At 45.5% G+C, this 25288-nt stretch overlaps 2 protein-coding genes across 4 annotated transcripts in view; one reads left to right on the forward strand and one right to left on the reverse strand.

Moving 5' to 3' along the window:
- OSBPL1A (oxysterol binding protein like 1A) overlaps positions 1–17479 on the reverse strand; it is a 159298-nt gene extending 141819 nt beyond the window's left edge. The window contains exons 1-2 of one of the 3 annotated variants that reach the window (XM_077492581.1): positions 17314–17479; positions 357–479 (exon numbers count right to left, since the gene is read on the reverse strand). In XM_077492581.1, coding sequence (XP_077348707.1) covers positions 357–477 — 121 coding nt within the window. In that variant the 5' untranslated portion in view covers positions 478–479; positions 17314–17479. Of the gene's footprint in view, positions 1–356; positions 480–10620; positions 10747–17313 lie in introns of those variants that run through there. The other 2 variants (XM_077492582.1, XM_077492583.1) reach the window with 2 other exon arrangements.
- A 218-nt stretch (positions 17480–17697) lies between these two features.
- Positions 17698–25288, forward strand: part of IMPACT (impact RWD domain protein) — a 29022-nt gene continuing 21431 nt past the window's right edge. The window contains exons 1-3 of the mRNA XM_077492586.1: positions 17698–17873; positions 20529–20657; positions 22493–22545. Coding sequence (XP_077348712.1) covers positions 17838–17873; positions 20529–20657; positions 22493–22545 — 218 coding nt within the window. The 5' untranslated portion in view covers positions 17698–17837. The remainder of the gene's footprint in view (positions 17874–20528; positions 20658–22492; positions 22546–25288) is intronic.

Below are 25288 nucleotides of genomic sequence, written 5' to 3' on the forward strand. Positions count from 1 at the left end.
GAGAGTGATTAATGAGGGGGGGGGGGGAGGGAACAGGAGGAATCCCATTCCACCTACCTTGTGTCCCCTATCCTGGATTTTAGGCACAAATGATTTTTTTTGGATCTTACTTTATCAAAAGCTTACAAAAAGTGAAAAAAAACACCCCAAATACCTGGCAATAGATACACTTTAAAATCAAATCCAAAACTGATATTTCAAGGAAATATTTATGAACCGAAGAGCTTTAGTCATGGGTCATCTGATAGTCAACACAAAATATCAGTTTGTTTGAACTCAGCCCCTGACTACCTTTCCAGAGGCTTCTAAATAGTGAAAGGTCCTGATCTTTCAAATAAACCAAGAAAATTGCTTACCTTTGCAGTCAATATTAACCACACTTTCTCCTTTTTTACAATTTTCTAGCAGTTTCTGGACCTCCTCCAAGTTTCCATTTCGAGAATTGTGAAGAAGTTTCTCTTCGGCTTCACTGTTCATCTCTGAATGGAATGAAAGTGCAGGTTAATAGGGTTTGTCAAGCATAAGGCATGGATGATTTCTGTAAGTGTGATCATGCTGCTAAAATCTCCAGTGATTGCCCATGATTAATTGTTAGTGATCACTACACATACATAAATGTTCAAAAGTGTTAGAACACCCCCGTTCAGTTTTTATTATATTTTATGTAGCTTAGGGTCTCAATGTACACTGAAAATAAAGCAAAGAGCAAATAAACAATTGGACATAAAATAGAAATCATGGAATCCTTTTCTTTAACAAAACGTAATCTAAATTTTTGAAGTAGCCACCTTTTGCAGATACAACAGCCAAAAACACACTAGTGGTATATTTTCTATAACGGAAATCAAACATTTTTCAGAAAGTTCTTCCCAACACTGTTGCACTTGCATGTTGCTTTGCTTTCACCCTTCTCTACAGTTCATCCCAAACCCGCTTGCTAGGTTTTAAGCCAGAAGACTGGGCTGGCCACTATGGTTTGAAGCCTACAGTCTTGCTATAGGATGAACCCTTGACCAACTATGCATATTCCACAGTGTATTGCATGGCTCCGCAAAATGCTGTGGTAGTAGTTTTGGTTCACAGTCTCACTTCTCACTCTGTGGAGGTGGCTGACTCTGGATTCAACAAAAGAGCCCCAGACCATCACACTTCCTCCTCTATGTTTGACAGTTGGTGTCACACACCAAGGAACCATCCTTTCACATATTTTATGGCGTACACAAATCCTGCGCGATGAGCTGAAGATCCCAAATTTTTATTCATGGGTCATAAGACCTTATTCCAGTCTTCAGTAGTCCACTGGCTGTCAGACAGTCTTCTTTTCACAGTTGGAAATTAGACTTCAATCAGTGTTAAGCTGCGCTTAAAGATGTTGTCTTGTGAGCCGCTTTCCCACGCAAGCCGTTGACTCTTAGCCCTTGTACACACGGTCGGATATTTCGACAACCAAATCCGTCAGATTTTGTCCGTCGGATTTTGTCTATCGGATCTTGTCCGAAACTGTTGCATACACACGGTCGGACAAAGTGGTCGAAAAATCAGATCTTTCAGAACGTGATGACGTAATTTCATTACGATGGGACTACGTTCAGGCTAGTAGCCAATAGCTTTTATGTAGGAATTTGATCTGAGCATGCGTGGCACTTTGTCCGATCGAAATTCCCTACACACGATCGGAGTGAGTATGTCCTATCGGACCAGTTTGTCGGAAAATATTTCCAGCAAGTTGGAAAATTTGGTCCGACGGATATTCCGATGAAAACAGTCCGATGCATACCACACAAAGTCGGATTATCCGACAACACGGTCCGATAGGGCACATTCGGACGGATTCTCTGACCATGTGTACAAGGGCTTAGAAATCTTCTGTTTCCAGTGTGGCTTTGGCCAGATCTCCCCCTGTCACAGTTTCCAATTGCCTTTTGATGGTGTAGGAAAAACTACTCACTGAAACCTTAGCTTTCTTTTCAATTTCTCTAAAGCAAAGACCTACATTGTTGAGGGTTATCATGGTCTGTCAGAGGGCAGGGGGTTTAGAAGGGCATGGTACTGGAAGGGGGGGGGGGGGGGGGTCATACCATGAGGATGGCACTGAAATGGTTTCCAGATGCAGGGCAGGGAAGCTGTTGTAACATCTCCCAACATCTCTTCCTTGCGCCATACTGGGAGTGCAGCACTTCAGGGTCGGCAAAGGCAGGGACACAAACGCAATCTACCCATCACTTGCCCACGATCAACTAGTAGATCACAATCGATGGGCTGCCAATATACCCATTGTTGTGCATTGAGTAGGCATAAACATTTCTATATGGAGTCATATTCACAAAAGAAAACCAAAAATAAAAGATAAAAACAGACAGCTAGACCGAAACATAAAATTTATTCTTGAATGAAAAATGTTTCAAAAGATTAATTTTAATCCTTTCACACGGGCCGTGTCTGGTCCAGTCAGCAGGGGATCTGTAAACAGTTCCCCTACTGACTTGGAACACAGATAGATCCTTGACAGATCCTGGTGCCCAGTGCCCAATTTAAATCCAGCAGTCTGATCCACAAGTTACTGGATGATATTCAGCTTCCTGTGTGTTCCGCTTCTGCTGTTACTGGGATTCCCTGTTACCGCCCCGGCTCACCTTTGACCTGTCTTGCCTCTATTCCTGGCTACTGACCCTTGGCTTGTTCTACCGACTCTGCTTCTGTCTGTTCTCCAGCATATGACCTCAGCTTACACTCCTGACTGTCTGACCCCGGCTTGTTCCCGATTCAGCTCCCTGCCTCTGCTCCTGGCTGATATTCCATGTAGACTCCTGGCTTCCAACACACATGTTCCTGTAAAAGTTGTAGTCACATGCCTGATGAAGGGGTCCTACGTGGCTCCAAAATGTTGCAGTTTGCTGTACTGATGCAATCGCTGAATAAAGCTTTGAACCCAATTTTGGGGACCAATGGTGTGCTGGTGACATCTCTTGCTCTGACTCCTGGCTTGACTCCTGACCCTGCTATCAAGCACTGCCTGGTACATCTGGGAGACTCCTGCCCTGCAGTGCTTCTTGCTCGTTCAGTGTACATTACTTCAGCCTTGCAGCTGGCAACCCCCTGCTTCTTTGGGCATAACGTTCCCTGCCATCACCTTCAAGGTCACTCTGCACTCAGTCGCAAGGGAAGTCCTCTCAGCATTCTGGCCTATGACCAGGTACGTGACAGATTCAGAGTTAAGCGGATGAAAAAAATTACATGTCAATTTACATCAGCCTGCCCATAGACTTACATGGAACTCCTGATCTGGTCCACCTAAAAAACGGACAGATGGAGCCAATTGGAAAGCCTGCATGAAAGGACCCTTATATAAACTATTAGATCTCATCAGCCAACGTGTAATGAAAAAAATAAAAATAATAATAATAATAATAATAATAATAAATAAAAAAAGCAGAAAAATTATTTGTCCATCCTTTGTGACAATCATGACTGCCCCTATGAATATAATGTAATAATGAGCGTAGACATGAAGGGACAGAAAGTATGTTACTGAGCAGATCGACCAGATAAAAATAAAGGAAAGTCTGACTGACTACCAAGAAAACGAATGCAGGAAACACATCCAAGGAAGCAGTCATACTGTAATGTTTTGTGAAAGCATACCAAAAGTGAGTTGCACATATGCCTATATTTGTGCCACGCAGAGCAGCCCATTCATTTGAATTAGGCTGCCTATACACAAAAACACAGCAAAGTAGCACATGCACCTTTTTTGAGCTTCGAACGTCACATGTTTTGGCATGTTTGTCACTTTTTTTTTTCTAGAAAATAACACAGGTCTACTTTACTGCTTTTGGGCTGCCATTAACAATGATTGGCACTACAAGCATGACAAGTGATTTTGGGGCATTTCATAAATGGGTGCAAAAATCGTGCAATTTGAAATGCTATATTGGGACTGGTAATCTGCAATATATTCAATTTTTGCTTTTCTACTTAGATGAACTTTAAATTGTCCACATATTATAATTTTACTATACATTGTGGGCCTATTGAGATAGCATTGTAGCTTGAAGGGGAAGTATGGGATTGTTAAGAAAACAAGCACACATACTTCCCTCCACGCTGCTGCGGCATCAGTGTGATGCGGCAGCTGCCCCTTCCTGACTCTAAAACTGAAGAATTAAACACCACTGATCACTCAGTTCTCAATCAGCTCTGAGCAGAAGTGAGTGCGAGACATAGCTCGCTTTTCTGCTCCTCCAGCACTCCACTGTGGTTAGGATCCTTCCAGACCCTGGTGCAGCTCTGTGATGTCAGCTGATTCTAGGTCACAGGAGAGCAAGGAATATGTACACTGCTGTGACCCACAAGAGAAGCATGACCAAAATCTGTGGCCATACTTCTCTTTTAATATAAAGGTAATAGTACAATAAGGTTGTAAGGAGTATGGTCAGCTTTGCATAGAACTTAACAGCAAACACACTTCTTAAAGTGACTGTAAACCCCTTGTTTATTAAAAAAAAAAAAAAAAAAAAAAAAAAAATGTCATACTTACCTCCACTGTGTAGTTCGTTTTGCACAGAGTGGCCCCGATCCTTGACTTCTGGGGTCCCCCGTGGCGCTGGGAGCTCCTCCCCACATCGAGTGCCAATGTTGGAGAAGGCTCTCCTAAGGTGGACATCCGTGCGGGCATGCCCCCCCCCCCCCCCCCGAGTCCTGCTACTGTGTACATTCACACAGAATGCAGGACTCGGCCCTGCCCCCAGCACCCGCATCATTGGATTTGATTGACAGCAATGGGGGCCAATGGCTCAAAAGTGATATGGGCCAGAAATATTTAGACAGACTAAAGGTCGATAAAGCCCCTGGACCAGATGGCATCCACCCATGGATCCTAAAAGAATTGAGCTCTGTCATTTCAAAGCCATCGTTTCTAATTTTTAGGGACTCGTTAATGACGGGAATGGTACCACTGGGATTGGCGCAGGGCCAATGTGGTGCCTATATTTAAAAAAGGAACAAAGTCTTTAACAAGTAACTATAGACCTGTTAATCTTCTATAGTTGGGAAGATACTGTACTGAAGAGTTTAATAAAAGACCACATTAATGAGTTCTTGCTGGAAAAAATATTTTAAGCAACAGACAGCATGAAAGACACGAAAGCCAGAAGTTGTCAAACAAATCTGATTCCTTTTTATGAAGAGGTAAGTAAAACCTTGGACGGAGGGGTGGCTGTGGCATACTTGGAATTTTCAAAAAAGTGTTTGACACAGTTCCCCACACATGGGCTCATGTGTAAGGTAAAGTCTACAGGTTTGGAAATATCAGTTTGTAAATGGATAGAAAACTGGCTAAAAGACAGAATTCAGAGAGTAGTGGTTAATGATTCTTACTCTGAATGGTCTAAGGTTATTAGTGGTGTACCCCAAGGTTCAGTGTTGTGACCCTTACTTTTTAATATCTTTATAAATGATATTGGGTCTGGGATTAAAAGTACAATTTCAGTCTTTGCAGATGACATAAAAACTATGCAGTGGAATAATGTCCTTACAGGATGTCTGCAATTTGCAAGCCGACAACAGTGCACTGTCTAATTGGGCGACTATGCGGCAGATGAGGTTTATTGTTGATAAATGTAAAGTTATGCACTTGGGGGCTAAGCATATGCATGCATCATACATACTAGGAGGAGTACAACTGGGGGAGTCTGTAGTGAAGAAGGATCTGGGGGGGTTTGGTAGATCATAAGCTTAATAATAACATGCAATGCAAAGCTGAAGTTTCCAAAGCGAGCAAAGTCCTTTATGAGAGAGATAGAGATCATTTTGCCCATGTACAAATCATTAGTAAGACCTCATCTGGAATATGCAGCTCAGTTTTGGGCACCAGTTTTCAAAGGGGATATCGGGGAAGTGGAGAAAGTGCAGAGAAGGGCAACTGTTGGAAGTCAACAGTTTAATACTGGTACTTAATTTGCTGGTTGATACAGCCAGGTGTCCTAAGTTGGAATGTAACCAGTTACACATCAACGCTTTGTAGCATATCAGAACAAGGGCTTTGCTCAAGCCCACTTGCTGTGATATGTGTGATTAAAAGATTCAAAGAGAGCCACTGCTGGCAAGATGACTGATGGATTTAGCTACAGAAGATCAAAGACCAAGATGTCTATGAAGAAGAATTGACCCAGGTTGGACAGTGGCAATGGACAAATGCCCCCCCCCCCACCCCCCACCTAGAGGCCAAAGTACAGCAGGATAGACAATAATATAATCTGTTGAGAAATTCTGTACTAATAAATGCCGATTTGTCGAAAGTCTAAATGGGAGGGTACTGGGGGTTGGGTTAGAATGGTGTATGTTTGAGTAAAAAGCTCACAAAAGAAAGAGTTTGGTCTCTTTAGCTGCTGACGTTTGCCTGAGCCTGTTGGCTCTCTTTCCCTCTGTCTTTGACCACCTTGAGATCTTGCTCTGGATGGTGGCTTGGGCCTAAGCCATTTCGGCCCAGAGCTCTCTTAACATCTGGAGACTAGCCAACTATCAAGTATCTTTGATAGTCTTCTGTTATGTTCCGATTGTAAGCTTTGTGATATTGTAATATCTTTTAATACTTCCTTGTTAGCGTTTCCTGTCATCTTGGGAAATAAATAAGTTTAATTAAGCCGTGTGCTTGATTTCATAGCTAACCTTGTATTATAGTGATATCATCAGTAACATGTGCTTAGAGTTTAATATAGATTAACTATAGGGATCAGACAAATGAATATATAGGTACAATAATATTTATTGTATCATTTTTTACTTCAGCAACCAAACTGATAAGAGTCATGGAGGATCTTAGCTATGATGAAAGATTAGACAAACGGAATTTAATCTGTTTTGAGAAGAGGAGATTAAGGGAGGATATGATCAACATGTATAAATATATAAGGGGTCAATAACGTGAACTTGGTGTTGAGTTATTCACATTACGGTCAACACAGAGGACAAGGGGGCACTCTTTACGCCTAGAGGCAAAGAGATTTCATCTCCAAATATGGAAAGGCTTATTCACAGTAAGAGCTGTGAAAAGGACTCCCTCCAGAGGTGGTTCTAGCCAGCTCAGTATATTGCTTTAAGAGAGGCCTGGATTCTTTCCTAAATGCACACAATATAACTGGATTCTAACATTTATAGGTAAAGATGATACAGGGAAAATATGATTGCCTCTCGGGAGTCAGGAAGGAATTCTTTCCCCTGCTGTAGCAAATTGGATTATGCTTTGCTGGGGTTTGTCGTCTTCCTCTGGATTAACTGTGGGTAAAGGATTGGGTATATGGGATTGTTTGATATTTTATTTATTTTTATGGTTGAACTGGATGGACTTGTGTCTTTTTTCAACCTAACTAACTATGTAATCTATCCAATCAAGAGCCGAGACAACGGGCAGGGAGGTAGAGCACGTGAGTAAAACAGGGGGGCTGGTCAGTGTCAGACGTTTTCTCACCTTAATGCATAGGATGCATTAAGGTGAAATAACACGAGGGTTTACAACCGCAGACAAAGTTTTGCATAGAGTGGAGAGGGATTAGAAAATTGGCAGGTTTTTATCGCTGAATAAAAATCCATCCCGCACTTTCACAACTAAAGAGGGTACATAGTCAGTGGAGATACCATGGGAATCCAGAATAGCAAAAGAGACCAGCACACCAGAGGTTACAGATCTCAAATATTTACTGTCATTATAATACCAACATAACTTTCTCAAGGTGACAGACAACATTTACAGTATTATTATTCAGGATTTATATAGCGCCAACAGTTTGCGCAGCGCTTTACAACATGAGGGCAGACAGAACGCTTACAAGACAAATCAATACAGGAGGGACTAGAGGGCCCTGTTCTTTAGAGCTTACAATCTAGAAGGGAGGGTCAAGTTGAAACAAAAAGGGGATAACTGTGGGGGATGAGCTGATGGAGAAAATGAAAATACGGTTGTTAGGTGTGGGTAGGGCAGGCTTCTCTGAAGAGAAGGGTTTTTAGGGATCGCCTAAACAGCTAATAAAGTAGGAGATAGGCGGACAGATTGGGGTAGGGCATTCCATAGGATTGGAGAGGCTTTGGAAAAGTCCTGGCGAGTCCAGGCGAGCATGGGAGGAGGTGATGAGGGAGCTAGAGAGCTGGAGGTCTTGAGAGGAACGAAGAGAACGAGTGGGTTGGTATTTAGAAACTAAAACTAGTGATGTAGCTGGGGGCAGAGTTGTGGATGGCTTTGTACGTAGTTGTTAGTATTTTGAATTCTTTGGCTGAGCGGAAGCCAGTGGAGGGATTGACAGAGAGGAGTAGCAGACACAGAGCGATTGGTAAGGTGGATGAGTCTGGCAGCAGCATTCATGATGGATTGAAGAGGTGATAGACTATGTAGAGGTAAGCCAATGAGAAGGGAGTTGCAGTAGTCGAGGTGAGAGATGACCAACGAGTGAATTAAGAGCTTTATTGTGTCATTGGTTAGAAAGGGGCGTATTTTGGAGATGTTGCAGAGGTTGAGGCGGCAGGATGTGTTGCTTGAAGGAGAGGTCAGAGTCCAGGACTACACCTAGAACCTTGGCATGTGGGGATAAGCTTATGGTTGTGTCATCAATTTGGACAGTGAGATCAGGGGAAGGGGCATATGGGGGAGGAAAAATTACAAGTTCGGTTTTGGATAGATTGAGTTTGAGGAAGTGGTGTGACATCCAGACTGATATATCCGATAGTAAATTAGTGATACGTGAGGAGACAGGGGTGTGAGCTGAGGGGTAGAGAAATAGATTTGGGTGTCGTCAGCGTAAAGGTGGTATTGGAAGCCATGGTAGGCTATCAGTTGACCTAGGGAGGAAGTGTAGATTGAAAATAGGAGCGGTCCAAGAACAGAACCTTGGGGGACCCCAACAGAGAAAGGAAGAGCAGAGGAGGAAGTAGAGTTGTAAGAAACGGTAAAGGTGCGGTTGGATAAGTAGGAAGTACAGTAGACATCTGTAATCTCTGGAGTGCTGGCCATTTTTGGCATTTTAGATTGTTATTGTGGTCTTTGCCCCCATTAGGGAGATTCACCCCCTCACTTTCTTCTGGTGACTATTATCACCAAAAAAATGCCAACAGGACAGTAATAGAGGGGAAATCTTCCAATAGTTACACTTTTCCAGGAGACAACCTGGGATTTCTTTCATTTTGGAGGAGGTCACTCTCCCTATCTGTTGTGGGTACAGGACAGGAAATGAATCCAAATCTCCCCAATGGGACACAGGTGGCAAAAATGTAATTGAAAGGGGTTAGAACCCCCTTTGCTTTAGATCTAGTTTAAAGCGGGAGTCCGCCGGGACTCCGCGTTTTTTTTTTTTTAAAAGCCAGCAGCTACAAATACTGCAGCTGCTGACTTTTAAAATAGTGACACTTACCTGTCCAGTGCGCCCGCGATGTCGGCACCCGAAGCCGATCTCTAGATCGTCTTGTCGGGTGCTGCCGCCGCCATCTTGGGTATGGGAATCAGGAAATGGAGCCTTTCGGCTTCATTTCCCGGTTCCCTACTGCGCATGCGCGAATCGCGCTGCGCAATAAGGATGGTCCCCGCTGCCTCTGGGATCTGTGTGTTTCCCAGCAGGCAGCGGGGCACTTGCGGAAAGGGGCGGGCACTTGCGGAAAGGGGCGTAATCTACGCCCCTTTCCGCAGAGAGCTATCCCGGAAGTGGGTGCAGAATACCTGTACTGTACAGGTATCTGCACCCCCCTCCCCCCTGAAAGGTGCCAATTGTGGCACCGGAGGGGGGAGGGTTCCGATGAGCGGAGGTCCACTTTAGGGTGGACCTCCGCTTTAAAGAGGAGTTTCAGCAGGTTTGTAAAATATTAAACGTCAGTGGCTACAAATAATGTAGCTGCTGACTTTTAATAAAAAGACACTTACCTGTCCAGGGATCCAGCGCCGCCCTCACCCAGGCCGGTTCTTCGCCAGTCTTTAGGTCCCTGGTGTCGGCATATTTATTGCGAGTCCTGCCTGGACACTCTTAACGTGACATATTTTTTTTTTATGACTAGCTTGGGGGGGGGGCGGCACCTTGCGCCCCCTATGGACAGACCACCACTGGTTACAGTTGAGGCAATAATTTTCAACATGTCTCAGTCTCTCTTTCTAAATCAACTTTTTCTCAAGCTAGATGGAGCCGACAGGACCACTCATTGTTCAAACTTCACCCAATTCGGTAGAAATCCACCTACATTTGAGCTCTGCATGGCTAGCTTTATGCAAGCTGCGTTCTGGCCCGTGTACCTGCAGATTGGAAGAGGCGTCTGTCTGTGCAGCCACTGTGCCCCAACAATTGACATGAATAGTACTGCCTGCATGGGAAGGCAGAGAACACCTGTACATCCCCCTGCGGGTAAACACTGTCCTCCACGGACATACGCTTTAATACACCCTGCGTGAACGAGGCCTTGATGTTTATATTGTGGTCTAAATGCAATTTGTGATCATCCTATACTCCGCACCTATATGCTTTATAAATACTTGCAGGTAAGTTCTTATATTCAGCTCCAAAGCACAAATGCATTCTATCATGATATAGGCTACTGTAACAATCATCTGTGACTAACAATGGCTCAGGCAACCAGAAAAGTGAAATTTCTCACCTGGAATTGAAAAACGATGTCTGGAACCTCCTAGGAGCAGCACTCTATAAACTGCCTTTCCTGTAAATCCTTGTCACTTCACATGCACTCTGTTTTGCAATAATTCAAGTGACTGCCAAGAGTCAGCATGTGCGGTCATGTGATGTGGGAAAGTAGCTCCGAGCCAAAAAAAAGAAAAGAAAAACACACACCACACCACACACGTCAGAACCGGAGCAGCTGTGCATAGTCACCACATTCTATGTTCAGCTCATTCAATTAGGCTATGTTTAAGCCCTGCTTCACATTGCAGCAAGTTGAAATCATCAAATCGCATGTCAAATCGGCAGCACCGCCTGGGATTCGCACGACACCACACCAATTCCCAAAAGTAGTTTCTGTACTACTTTTGGTGCGATTTCAATAGACCTTTGTGCAGAAACCCGCACAGATGTCTGAAATCTCCCCAGAGTTCAAGACTGACATGCGGGAATGAAATGTTGCAGGTTCAGCTGAACCATTTCATTCCCACTGTCAGTGTGAACCTAGGCTAAATGAGCGTCTAAATTGCCGCTCCTCTGAAAAGCAGTCTGCATCCGACAGGCAGCGAGGTAACACTAGGATGCCTTTTTACCACCTGTTTCAACCACCATACAAAGCACATGGTTGCAAGTTTGTGGCGTGCCCCTACTCACTTGAAAGTGGTTGTAAACCCTTACAAACCACTTTGACCTACAGGTAAGCCTAGATTAAGGCTTACCTGTAGGTCCAAGAAATATCTCCCAAACCTATATGGTTTAGGAGATATTTGCCCGAAAACGGGCACCGCTGTCTACGGCGCATGCGCCGTAGACAGCGGCGCGCAGGCGCACTGAGCGCGGCATTTCCAAGAATGGAGCTGCCGTGCGTGTCGACTCCCGTGCGCATGCGCGGGAGTGACGTCATTGCGGCTTCGCCGAATGACAGCGGCGGAGCTGCGAGACCCCACCAACAAGATGGATGCGGCGGACTACAGGGGACAGCGGGGACTTCTCTGGCTCCTGTGTCAGGTAAGTGACACATAATGGGCTAATATGCGATGTATAGTAGTCCATTATGCTTTGCCTTTGCAGGGAATGAAAGAGGAAGTAAACTCATCAGGGTTTACTTCCTCTTGAATGGGTTGTAATGGGTGGTGGTACTGCCCACCAAACGTGACAGAGATAATTTCTGTGGGTGCTATGGAAAGCATTGTGACCGTGGCATGTAAACACTCCCACCTTTTGCTCTCAGTGATTCTTCAGAATGTGGGCTTCAATAGCCAAGCTGTTAAACTTAGCGTTTGTAAGGTAGGATGGCATATTGGCCCCTGTGAGAGCAGGTCTGGATGTGGTGGAAGGCTCCTCTACCACCATCTTTACAATCTCTGCATACCAAGACCTTCTGGGCCATGATAGGGGTACAAGAATCACCAGCTTCCTTTCCTGCAAAGAAGCTGTGGCAGCAACTGAATATGGGGGGGGAATGCATAAACAAGTGAAAACTGATCCCACTGGGTTACCAATGCATCTGTCCCACATGCAAGTGGATCCCTTGTCCTTGACACAAAGTTGCCCAACTTCTTGTTGAACCTGGATGCCAAAAGATCTATGTCTGGGGTCCCCATCTTTGGCATATTACCACGAAGATATTGGGGCGAAGGGACCATTCCCCTAGGAACAACTGCAGGCGACTCAAGTAGTCCACCTGCCAATTCTCTATCCCTGGAATGAAGACTGCAGATAGGCAAGCTACATGCTTCTCTGCCCAAGCTAGGATATGGTTCACCTCTCTCAGGGCTGCGTGACTTCTGGTGCCTCCTTGGCGATTGATAAAGGCCACTGCTGTGGCATTATCGGATAGGATCCTGACAGGACAATTCCGTAACCTCAATGTCCAGGCCCTGAGAGCCAAGTGAGCTGCCCGTATCTCTAGGATATTGATGGGCAAGGCCCTTATGGTTCTGGACCACTTCCCTTGGACAGTTGCCTGTTCCAGTACTGTTCCCCAACCCGAAAAGGCTGGCATCTGTTGTTACCACCATCCAGTTAACTGGAATGAAGGAATTCCCCTTTTGCAGATTCTTGGTTGTCCGCCACCAGTTGAGGCTCTGGCACACCTTTGGGGTCAGCCGCATTGGGGAATCTAGAGCTTGGACCTTTTTGTTCCAAGCAGATAGGATGCTGTTTTGCAACATCCTTGAATGGAACTGGGCATAGGAAACCACTTCAAATGAAGCCACCATCTTTTCTCATGCAAAGGCGAATAGACGGATCTTTCTTTGTCCTGACCACCTGGACCAGTTCCTTTATGGCGTCGATATTTGCGTGGAGCAAAAACACCCTTCTCTGGGTTGTGTCTATGATCAAACCTAAGTATTGCAGCCTTTTTAGTGGTTTTAACCTCCCTGGCGGTATGATTATTTCAGATTTTAGGTGCTGAAAGCGGTACCATTATTTTCCATGGAAATTTGGCATTTTATATTGTAGGCCTGTAAAATTATATATATATATATATATATATATATATATATATATATATATATATATATATATATATATATATATATATATATATATATATATATATATATATATACACACACACACACACACACTATAAATAATAACAAATAATAATAAAAACTATTCAATAATGTAACCAAATCAAAAACACTGAAATGTGCTGAGTTGTAGAATTGTCACTGTCATTACTTTTAGTGTTTGATGACGAATTTCCCCACAAATTCCTATCGCTCAATTCTGTGAGTGATTCTAATTTATTGTCGCCGTTTTCTAGCTGGTCTATAACCACTTTTGATGTAAACGGACATTTTTTGGTTGCTATGGACAATCTCCAGTTTCCTGGCATAAAGAACAATATTTATAACATAAAACTGCATGCAGAACACTGGACAAACCACTAGGGACAAAGGGGATGTGTAATTATTTGATACAGTATACTGTAATCTTGCAGATTACAGTACTGTATCTATACTGTGTTTTTTACTTTTTGAATTTGGCGGTGAACTCGCAACGCTTGCAGGGAACGGAGCTCGGCACTGTGACAGATCGAGTGAGACACAGCGGCACGCTGATCACAGCGGGGAAACATCGCTGGATCCAGGGGACAAGGTAAGTAACCCCCTCCATGGATCCCGCGATGCGACCCCGAGTCTGGCTCGGGAATACCGCTTATGGTAATGAAATCTAACCCCGAGCCAGACTCTGGAATATCGCCAGGGAGGCTACGGAAGATTTCTCTAGGTTGAGAATCCAACCTAGGTATTTCAGGTATTTGACAGTGCTGACCACGCTTTGTTCCAAGCAGGCTACCAGCAGCAGGTTGTCCAGGTATGCCATGGCTGTTATACCCTGCACCCTTAGTCTGGCCAAAGGCAGGGCCAGAACTTTTGTAAAATACCCGGGGTACAGTAGCTAGCCCGAAGCTACAAACTGAAAATGGTGCTGTTCCACTTCGAATCGCAGATATTTCTGGTGAGTGGTGAAAAGAGGCACATGCAGGTATGCATTCCTGATGTCGATTGACGCCAGAAATTCCCCTCCATGTAGGATGGAAACTACTGATCTGATCGACTCCATGCGAAAAGAGCATATATTCAGGAACCGATTCAGAAACCCCAACCCTTGGTCCTCTGTTTGAATTTCCATGATCACCCCTCGAGACGTCAACCAGTCTAATGCTAGAAACAGAGACTCCCTTTTCTCTGGCTCTTTGGGGATGCTTGACCTCAGAAAATGAGGTGAGGGGAACTCTCGGAACTCTAGTTTGTAAACTAGAGCTATTGTGGAGATGACCCGTCTGTCCTGAATCTCTTCCCACCAAACTTCTGAGAACTGCAGAAGCCTTCCCCCCACCCAAGCAGGGGCACCCCTTCATAAAGAGGTCTTAGGATTCTGTTTTGTAGGCTTCCACCCCCAGGACTTCTTTTGTCCCTGGGCTTGACCTTGAGGTTTACTTCTGGAACCTGACAGCGTAGGCCGCCGCGACTTCCTAGAGGCTGATGCCCATAGCCCTGGAGAAGAAGCCCATTTAAAGGAGGGACGTTTACTTCTTTAAACTGGTAAAAAAGGTACTTTTCCGACTTGAAATTTTTTGGATGCATTTATTCAAATCATCCCCAAACAGCCGTTCCCCGTGAAAAGGAAACGCAGCCAGGAGTTTTTTGAATGGAGCTTCAGCTGACCAGTTTTTCAACCACAGGATCCTACACATATGCACTAGCAAGAGCGCAAGGCGCGACACCTGGTGAATAGAATCCTTAATGGCATCAATTGCAAAACATAATGCCCTTGGTAGCTCGGCTAAATCCCGGGCCTACTGGACAGGGATCACCTTGAGAGCCTGTTTAAACTGGTCTTTTAGGGATTGACAAATGCCTATTGCAGCAACCGCAGGTTGCGTTACTGCACCTGCAAAGGAAAAAGAGGTTTTCAATAAGAATTCCAATCTCTTTATCTGTTGGATCCCCAAACATTTAAGCATTGTCTACTGGACAAGTTAAACTCTTATTCACACAGGATACAGCAGTGTCAACTGCTGGTATACTCCATTTTTTGGTGAATTTTTCCTCCATGGGATAAAGTGCTGAACATTTTTTAGGAGGGAGATAATGCTTATCTGGGTGATCCCACTCAGCATATATAAGTTGCTCCAGCAATGGATGGACAGGAAAGGCATGCATAGCCTGAGGTGGTTTTAGAGAACCCAAGGAAGAAACGGGCCTTTCAGCTGACTCCGTTAACGGCAGCTTGAATGCAATAAGGACCATTTCTGTAAGGGATTGCACCAACAATCTTTCAGATTGTGAGGCTGAAAAGGGCTCTTCCACAGTTGATTCCTCAGAAGAGGAATCACTAGTCTGTCCCTCTTCCCAATCATCCTCCTCTGCCCACTGCTCCCTTGTTAGAGGGCCCAGGGCGGGGGATCTATCGCGTTTTCTCTCACTTTGGGTAGAAGATGCGATTAAAGAAGCTAACCTTTCTTCTAACCCCACCAGAGCTGAGGATAAAACGTCCTCAGTTACATAGACAGGGGCTGGAGGGGAGAGCCACATGTAGAAGGTGCAAGCTAATCCATAGAACATCCAGGAATCCCCCCTGCAAGATCCTCCTGGTGCCTGAGACTAAGTACTCTGTCTCCTTACTGACACAGAGTGAGATACTGAGGAGCAAGGATGAGCTCCGGCGTGTGCGCACAGCCCATGTGCTGAGCCCACCAGGAAGTCGGCACTGCGCTAATCACAGGCAGTGAGACATTGTCCCGATGCGTGGCTGCAGAGATTGAGACATGTCTCACTGCCTGTGATTAGCACAGTGCTGACTTCCTGGCGGGCTCTGCAAACATGCCCTTACTGCAGAGCACGTAAAACATATTTGCTCTCACATACTCTAGTGGTAGAATGACCACATTTACTCAAAAGAAAAAACCCATAAAGTAAACTTAAAGCGGGAGTCCACCGGGACTACGCGTTTTTTTTTTTTTTTTTAAAAGCCAGCAGCTACAAATACTGCAGCTGCTGACTTTTAAAATAGTGACACTTACCTGTCCAGCGCGCCCGCGATGTTGGCACCCGAAGCCGATCTCTAGGTCGTCTGTCGGGTCCTGCCGCCGCCATCTTGGGTATGGGAATCAGGAAATGGAGCCTTTCGGCTTCATTTCCCGGTTCCCTACTGCGCATGCGTGAATCGCGCTGCGCAATAAAGACGCTCCCCGCTGCCTCTGGGATCTGTGTGTTTCCCAGCAGGCAGCGGGGCACTTGCGGAAAGGGGCGTAAGTTACGCCCCTTTCCGCAGAGAGCTATCCCGGAAGTGGGTGCAGTTACCTGGATTATCCAGGTAACTGCACCCCCCTCCCCCCTGAAAGGTGCCGATTGTGGCACCGGAGGGGGGGAGGGTTCCGATGAGCGGAAGGTCCACTTTAGGGTGGACCTCCGCTTTAAAATGTTCCTTAGGATTCTTCAATTATCTTTTCCTCGCCGCAGGATTCTGCTGGTAACCTGACAGACTGGACTGGCTGCAACTGCTTACCTCTATGCTTTAGCTACAAATCACTGAAGAAAAGTGATTTGTAACCGAACACACCAACCCAACGCCGTAGAACAAGCTTATCTCAGAGCGGTGTCAAATCGCTTACAAATCATGGCGGACGCCTGCACCAATCATGGCGGACCCCTCTACGAATCATGGCGGACCCCTCTACGAATCATGGCGGACCACTCTACGAATCATGGCGGACCACTCTACGAATCATGGCGGACCACTCTACGAATCATGGCGGACCACTCTACGTCACCCACCGCAAGAGGGACTGGTTGTTCTCAGCAGAGCAGAAGTGCGTTGTCATCACTGCACTTGTAGTTCATGGATACTTCCCCCAGCCCCAAAACTGAAGCTGGAGGAATAATCTGCAGGAACCAGAGCATTGCACCTGTGATCCGCCGATGGTGGGTTGCAATGCTTTGCAGGCTCAATGCAAAAAATAAATACACGTTTTATTCATAAATAAGGGTGCATGCATTATTTATTTTTTTGCAAAAGGCTTTGTAAAATCATCTAAAAATAAAAAGCCTATACATAGAAAAAGTGTACATAATAAAGTAAGACTAGTGACGTAAGCAGTGTGTGCTCCTCCTGGCTCTAGTGATGGGGAGATGTCAGTGTGATGATCACTTACCTGAGACTGTACTCCCCACGATAGCACTGATCACCGTTATAAACACTGATCCCTATGATGTAGAGGAGATGGTAGTGTCAGTGCCCCTCCCCCTCCATACACATGGCTCCTATTATGTGCACACTTCCTGTTTATCTCCCCCAATGGCAGCTCAGGGGCTTCTCCTATCTATCCGATCAGTGCACACACAATGTTCCAGCGATCATGTGTCACTACAGACAGCCCTGGGCTCCCCTCCCTCCTGTCATCAGATTCACCATGAAAATGTCCAGCACTTCCGATCATGTCTGCACAGTAATAACCCCTCAATGAGGTTTTCTTGTTCCCCAGCCTCTTACAATATATTATTGCCTTCTACTTAGTAAGCACCGCCATGGAAGAGGACTAGAAGCAACAGATCAGCCTGACACTGCTGGAGCCCCATACAACTCCCTGCTTTCTATACACATCAATACTCTGTGTGCACACTGCCCCCTAGTGTGGACGTGGTGGCGGTGCGACGCACAGGAACTCCTTTGCAATCCATGGCTGACACGGAAGAGGAAAACTTGCAGAGCCAAGTGAGTGCAACATGGCTGAGCACAGCGTGTCCTTGTTATTAGACTGTCGTGGGACCGGGCATTCCCTGCACCGTGCTGCTGTGTAATATACATAACATGTAACTTGTCTATTAGCTCTGCTGTGCTTACACGAATAACGTGTTAGAGCTGGGCTCAGATATATTAGATTGTAAGCTCTTATGACCACTTCTATTTTATTGTAGGATCTCCCTTTATATTGTAAAGTGCTGCGCAAACTGTTGTCACTATATATTCAACCATAATCTACTTCCATTGGTCTTCATAAGGGATGAGCTCCAGCGTGTTTGCATGGTTCACGTGTGGAGCCCGCCAGGAAGTTGGCACAGCGCTGCTCTGATCACAGGCAGTGAGACATTGCCCGATCTCTGCAGCCGCACATCGGGGCAATGTCTCACCGCCTGTGATTAGCGCAGCGCTGTGCCAACTTCCTGGCGGGCTCCGCATGCGAACACGCCTGAGCTCATCCTTAGTCTTCGTTAACGATGGGCTCAGGTGTGTTCGGATCGTAGTCCCAATCCACCTGAGCAATCACGCTGGGAAGCCCTCACTGCACCGGCCAATCAGAGGCAGTGAGGCAATTCCAGGCCCATACTGCACCGGCCAATCAGAGGCAGTGAGGCAATTCCAGGCCCATACTGCACCGGCCAATCAGAGGCAGTGAGGCAATTCCAGGCCCATACTGCACCGGCCAATCAGAGGCAGTGAGGCAATTCCAGGCCCATACTGCACCGGCCAATCAGAGGCAGTGAGGCAATTCCAGGCCCACACTGCACATACGCACGCTGCCTATGATTGGCGGTGTGCAGTGAGGGCTTCCTGGTGGGAGTGCTCAGGTGGGATGGGACTACGATCCGAACACACCTGAGCCAATCCCTAGTCTCCATGCACATAGCAACAAAAATGCTTATATATATATATTTATTTTAACACAGATGTATGTAAACAGACCAGCTGTCCATTTACACCCAACTGCCCTTCGATCCAATCTTGCCAGATGGAGGAGAATGCATCCCTCTCTTTTTTTTTCTTTTTTTTTTTGCTGGATCGGACCTGGGGGTACCTGGGTGTAAGGCTACTTTCACACTGGGGTGTTGGGGCCATCGGCAGTAAAGCACCGCTATTTTTAGCAGCGCTTTACCATCATTTTATCTGAGGTTTTCAGCCACTAGTGGAGTGTTTTTAACGCCCGCTAGCGGGCGAAAAAGGGTTAAAACCGCCCGCAAAGCAATGCTGCAGTGGCGCATTGCCGGCGGTTTGGCCATGCTGCCCATTGATTTCAATGGGCAGGGGCACTGTAGGAGCGGTGTATACACTGCTCCTACAGCACTGCAAATATGCGGCTTGCGGGACTTTTTTTTTACCATCCTGCCAGCGCTCTTTCAAGGTACTTTTCAGGCGCTATTATTTTTATTTTTATTTTTTAGATATACGTTTTTATTGATTTTTCAGAAACATGAACAAAAAAAAAAGAAAAAATAATTTTGACAATTACAAAAACAATATACATACAAAACCAGGGTCAAAAAAATAAAGCATTTTTTTTTTTTTTTTTTTTTAGCATTATAGCGCCTGTAAAGCGCCTCAGTGTGAAAGTGACCTAAATGGACACAGGTCCATTTACATCCGGTGCTCCATAGAGGAACATGGAGGGTCCGATCGGGTTTGCCTGAAAAACAAACAGCCAGACCTGATCGGACCACACCTATGTGTTTTATAGTGAATTTCACAGAAACGCACTACAATCCATTTAACCACTTGCCGACCAGCTGCCGCAGTCATACTGCGATGTTGTGCGAATCGCCGTACCGGTACGGCGCTTCTTGTAATAGATACAGTGGATGGTGCTGGAGGCACGTGGGCACACCTGCGGCACCGGAGATGGATACACATGGGGAGATACAGTGCATGAACACCAATAGGATCCTCCTTAGACAGACTCTCATCACATCAGGACATCCTGTAAATAGGTATAAACTTCACTGCACAGTATTACTGACAAGTACGTTTATTAAGAGTACAGCAAAGGCCAGAATACTCACAAACAATGTAGTAAAAAGCAAATTTAAATCCAATAAAAACAAACAATGTTTCCATCCAGTGTGATGGCCGGCTGTCGAGCTTGGCAAAGTCACGTGACCCAACTCCTCCCACGAGTTTCGTCGTAACCAGACGTCATCAGGGGCTAGCTTTTGGGTCCTGTGCTGTAAAACAATACATCTCTGAAACAGAAGTCCCCTATGTTTTTCAGAAGTGCTGTGCTGCTTGTAATCTGGAATACTATGCTGTATGTACTTGCCTTTAAAGCGGACCTCAAGTCAAAAAAGAAATCTTAGGAACAAGCAGGCTCTTTATTGCAGAAGAGCCATTTGATGTGTCTTTTGCAATAACTTACCTGCCTGTTCGCAGTCTTCTGCAGAATTTACACCTAGCTGGGATGCAGTCACAAAGCCAGAGAGAATATGCCACTAAAGTGCTGCTTCAGGTTCCTTTCAGTGTTGCTCAAAGCAGCGTAAAAAGCTGAAGCAACATGTTCTCCAAGGAAAGGTCAATATTTCAACCCGTCTATTATATTGTATCCATCCCAAGAATAGGTCCTCGTTAACAACACATTTTTCAATTTTTTTTTGTTTTTAGATTGATGAGATTGAAGCGTTATCTTCCATCTATGGTGATGATTGGTGTGTAATCGATGAAGCTGCAAGAATATTTTGCATAAAAATCTCCAACTCACTTGATCAGCCAGAATGGACGCTCTGTCTGCAGGTAATAAAGGATAAGTTATTATTCATAGATGGTAATGTATTGTAATGTGCTAGCATGATTATTAATGACTATTTATTGAAGACATGTAGTTCAATAACCTGTTGCATTATCTGGATTAAACCTTTTGATGGTGCGCTGAGCTGGCGCCCCCTTGTGTTCTTTTTTGTTATTTTAGAGATTTGTTCCTGTCTCAGGTGGAGCTGCGTACTGAAGTACATCTACCCTATGAGACTTTTATCAACTTTATATGCTTCGCAAGTGCATTTTTATGCATGGATTGTTTTATATTTCCGCTCACCTATTCTCATTAGTCGTTTATGGGGGTTATATGTGGAAAGTGTACTAGCACCAGCTTGCACCATAATTACATTTGCTGTATTTGTACAATAATCTGTAGAAGCCAATAAATCCAGCAAATGGCAGTTTATGCATAACAAAACCCAGTTTAATTTATTGCAGCTTATTAATCCTTAGCTGTGATGGCTGCATTACCTTTTTTTTTTTTTCAGGCCTTTTTTCCCCCCTCTGTTTTCAGCCAGTGATCCTGCAAGGAACACATTAATAACCAAAGGCCCAAAAAATGAGGGTAGAGCATGCTCAACTTTTATAAGAACACATATAAATGTAGCTGCCTATTTCTCTGGATGCTATTTAGTTAACTGATCCTAGGTTCACACTGGTGCCTTGTGGGGAACTACATGTGATTTTGGACAGGAATCACACTGCGTTCCTGTTCAAATCACATACGGTTCTTTGCAGTACGATTTGAGTCTTTTGTATGACTCAAATCGCAGCACACACGCGTGAAAAAGGTGCATGCACCTCTTTTCTGCTGCACTGGATTCAAAACACCCATGCGATTCAATTCTGCCAGTCGCACTGCCTTTTGCGCACCATTTTTGGGGGGTCGTTAACATTGCCACCCCAAAAATGGTTTCGCAAAAGGCAGTGCGATTGGTAGAATCGAATCGCATGGGTGTTTTGATTCCAGTGCGGCAGAAAAAAGGTGCATGCACCTTTTTCATGCAGGTGCGCTGCGATTTGAGTCAAACAAAAGGCTCAAATCGCACTGCAAAGAACCGCATGTGGTTTGAACAGGAACCCACAGCAGTCCGCATGAATGGAGTGAGACTGTGATGTGGTGCAGAAATGCACAGGAATCGCTGCGAATCCCGCACCACATCAGTGTGAACCTAGGCTTTGGGGTAAGCCTTGAATATTCGTTGTTTTCATTAGGTGCTCAGTTTGGATGGCCCAGCTTTCTCATAGGTTTAATTCAGTGATGTGTCGTGAGATAAAAAGAGGCACAGAATATGAAAATGAATTCTATGTAGTATAATGTTTCCAATGAGATTAAACTGGATGTATTATGTCTTAAGCTGGGTACAAACAACCGAATATTGGCTGGTTCAGCAGAAACCGGCCGACATTCGGTCACTGTGTACAGCTGTCTTTCTGTCAGAAGTTGGTCTAACAACTGGCTTTTGTCAAAGGGACTTGTTGGAAAACCAGCATCTGCAGCCAATGGCTGGCAGCACTGATCAGTGTATTTTTTTCAGAGAAGGGGGGCGGAGAGCACAAAGGCTCAGCAGAGGAGATTACCCATTGTGTTAGTATAGCAATCTGTCATTTTTTATTACATTTTTTATATTCAACCCGCTGGGATGAATGAAATTTTTTTTTAGGTGTGTATCCAGCTTTACATTCCTAACTTGAAACAAATGCAGTGTTTTTCCTTCTCAGATGTGACGATATGAAGCTGATCATTAGTTATGAACAGCATCACCTTTTTTCTTTACTACGTATATCCCATTATGATTATCTGTTTGTTCTAGGTAATTCTACCCCCAGAATACCCAGCTACCGCACCACCTCTTTATCAGCTAAAGTAAGTTCTACATACTTTTATAAATGTCACACCACTGTCGCCGGCATTGCCAGGTGTTTCTATTTATCTGTGGATAGAAAGTCTGTATAAAGGAATGACAGGCTGACACTGTTCCTGGCTGTCAGCATGTAATCACACATTGAATGATTACATGAGGTTAGGGATGGGTTTTCACCCTGGGATGTGAACATCCAGTGTACAAACTGGTCCCTAACCACATGTAATATCTCCATTTGCAATTGAATGAAACCGCAAGGTACCAGCCTGTCACTGATTTGTACAGACTTACTGTCTGCAGCTGAACCGAGACACCTAGCCATACCCACCATAGAAATACACAGATCTGGGTGGGGTACAGGACAACCTGTTAGTTACAATGATATGTTTCTCATTACCTTCAGATGGCTGCTTCCCTTAAAAATGCTCCTTTTTAGTGTCTCCTTCATAGCTGCTGAATATTGCCCTGAGCAGCTGGTTTCTGGTGCTTTGAGAGTTAAAAGAGAAGACAGCCAAAGCTTGTTTCTGAAGTCTGCTGTCAGCTGACTTCACAGAGTCGGTCCAAGCTCCAGAAAGCTAATGGCTATATGGTCAAGATCCGCCCACATGCCTGGACCGGCACCCAACTCAGCCCAGTGCTCCAGTGAGCTGCTGAGAGCCTTAGCCGGCCGCTCCCGACCCCTCCACAGCCCAGTGCTCCAGTGAGCTGCTGAGAGCCTTAGCCAGCCGGCCGCCCCCCCCCCCCCCCCTCCCCACACAGCCCAGTGCTCCAGTGAGCTGCTGAGAGCCTGAGCCTTAGCCGGCCACCCCCCACCCCCCCCCCCCTCCCTCCCCACACAGCCCAGTGCTCCAGTGAGCTGCTGAGAACCTTAGCTGGCCGCTCCCGACCCCTCCACAGCCCAGTGCTTCAGTGAGCTGCTGACAGTCTTAGCTGGCCACTCCCGACCCCCTCCACAGCCCAGTGCTCCAGTGAGCTGCTGAGACCCTTAGCTGGCCGCTTCCGACCCCTCCACAGCCCAGTGCTCCAGTGAGCTGCTGAAAGCCTTAGCTGGCAGCTCCCGCCTCCTCCACAGCCCAGTGTTCCAGTGAGCTGCTGAGAGCCTTAGCTGGCCGCTCCTGCCTCCTCCACAGCCCAGTGCTCTAGTGAGCTGCTGAGAGCCTTAGCTCGCCGCTCCCGCCTCTTCCACAGCCCAGTGCTCCAGTGAGCTACTGAGAGCCTTAGCTGGCTGCTCCCGCTCCCTCTACAGCCCAGTGCTCCAGAGAATGTGGGGGGGGGGAGGCAGAGCAGATAGACTGACTGACAGTCAGCAACTCTCTGCTCAGGGGGCTCTGAAAACAGAGCGATCAGTGTTGTTTGATCACTCGGTTCTCAGTGTTAGAGCCTGCAGGGGACAGATGCTGCATCCACCCAGGTAAGTATGATGCTAAAAAAAAATCCATAATCCCATATTTCTCTTTTAACAACAGTTGCTACAAGTCTGAAATGTTGTGCTGCTCACCCTCTCCTTCCCTTTCTGCCATTCACAAAATTCCTATTAATGCACTTACACAGTACATTGTGGGAGAATAATATGAGTTTTGTGTGTGGCTAAGGCCGCGTACACACGCGCGGACTGTTCGCCCAACTTTGTCCGCTGAACAGTGTTTGGGCGGACAGTCCGCTCGTGTGTGGGCTTTCAGCGGACAGTTTCAGCGGACAGTTGGACGGACAAGGTTTTTCGGAAATTCCGTAAAACTGTCCGCTGAAACCTTGTTTCAGCGAACAGTCCGCTCGTGTGTAGGCTTGTTCGTCAAACAAAGTTGCGCGCATGCTCAGAAAGGATTTTCACGCCGAAAGCTATAATGCAATGTATAGGACGTCGTATTTTTCGTCCCGTCGTACGTGCCGTTCACGTCATCGCGCACGGTTTCAGCAAACTGTCCGTCCGTCGTGTGTGGCCATGTCCGTCCATGCTAAGTTTGAGCGGACTGTTTGCCGAAACTGTTGGACAGACAAAGTTGGGCGAACAGTCCGCGCGTGTGTACGCGGCCTTAGAGGGCAAAGAGGGGTGAGTGGGCGAACTACGCAACATCTCAAACTGGCAGCGGCAGCTGTTAACGCTCACATCGCCAGGAGATAATTGCTCAGGACAATATCTAACAGCAATTAAGGAGGCACTGAAAGTAGAACTTTTCTTTTATTTTAGATGAAAGTTTGTTATAACCTCTCTTTTTTGCCATCTGTGTCTCATTGGGGAGATTTCACATCCTGTCCCATAGCCAAAACAGATGAGAAGAAATGCCTTCAAACAAAGTCAGGGAATTTCTGGTTGGCTTTACAACTGGTGTCTCCATTGGAAGAATTCTTGTCTATTCCTGTTTTAGTGACAACCCTAAATTTGGGATTTTATTTTACTTTCACTCTCAGTGACAACAGAAAACAGGACAATTAAATAGGGTGAATTTCTCTAACCGAGACACAGACAGAAATAAAAACATAACAGAGGTTCTTATCTATTTCCACTCTGTCTAAAACTAAAAAGGTTTTACCTTTAGTTATACTTAAGGGAAATATTTTAACAAGAAACAGCAGTCTGCAGGTTAAGGGGCACACACTATTACATATAACAAATGTTTGGTGCTGTGCCCCAAGTATAATCTTTATCTTAACCACTTCCCGACCAGCGCACGACAATGTACGTCGACAGAATGGCACGGGCAGGCATATTGGCGTAAATGTACGTCCAATATTCGATGCCGCCCTGCC

Source organism: Lithobates pipiens, unplaced genomic scaffold (assembly GCF_037356315.1).
Source record: "Lithobates pipiens isolate NorthernLeopardFrog02 unplaced genomic scaffold, aLitPip1_a1.2 Scaffold_19, whole genome shotgun sequence".
NCBI lineage: Eukaryota > Metazoa > Chordata > Amphibia > Anura > Ranidae > Lithobates > Lithobates pipiens.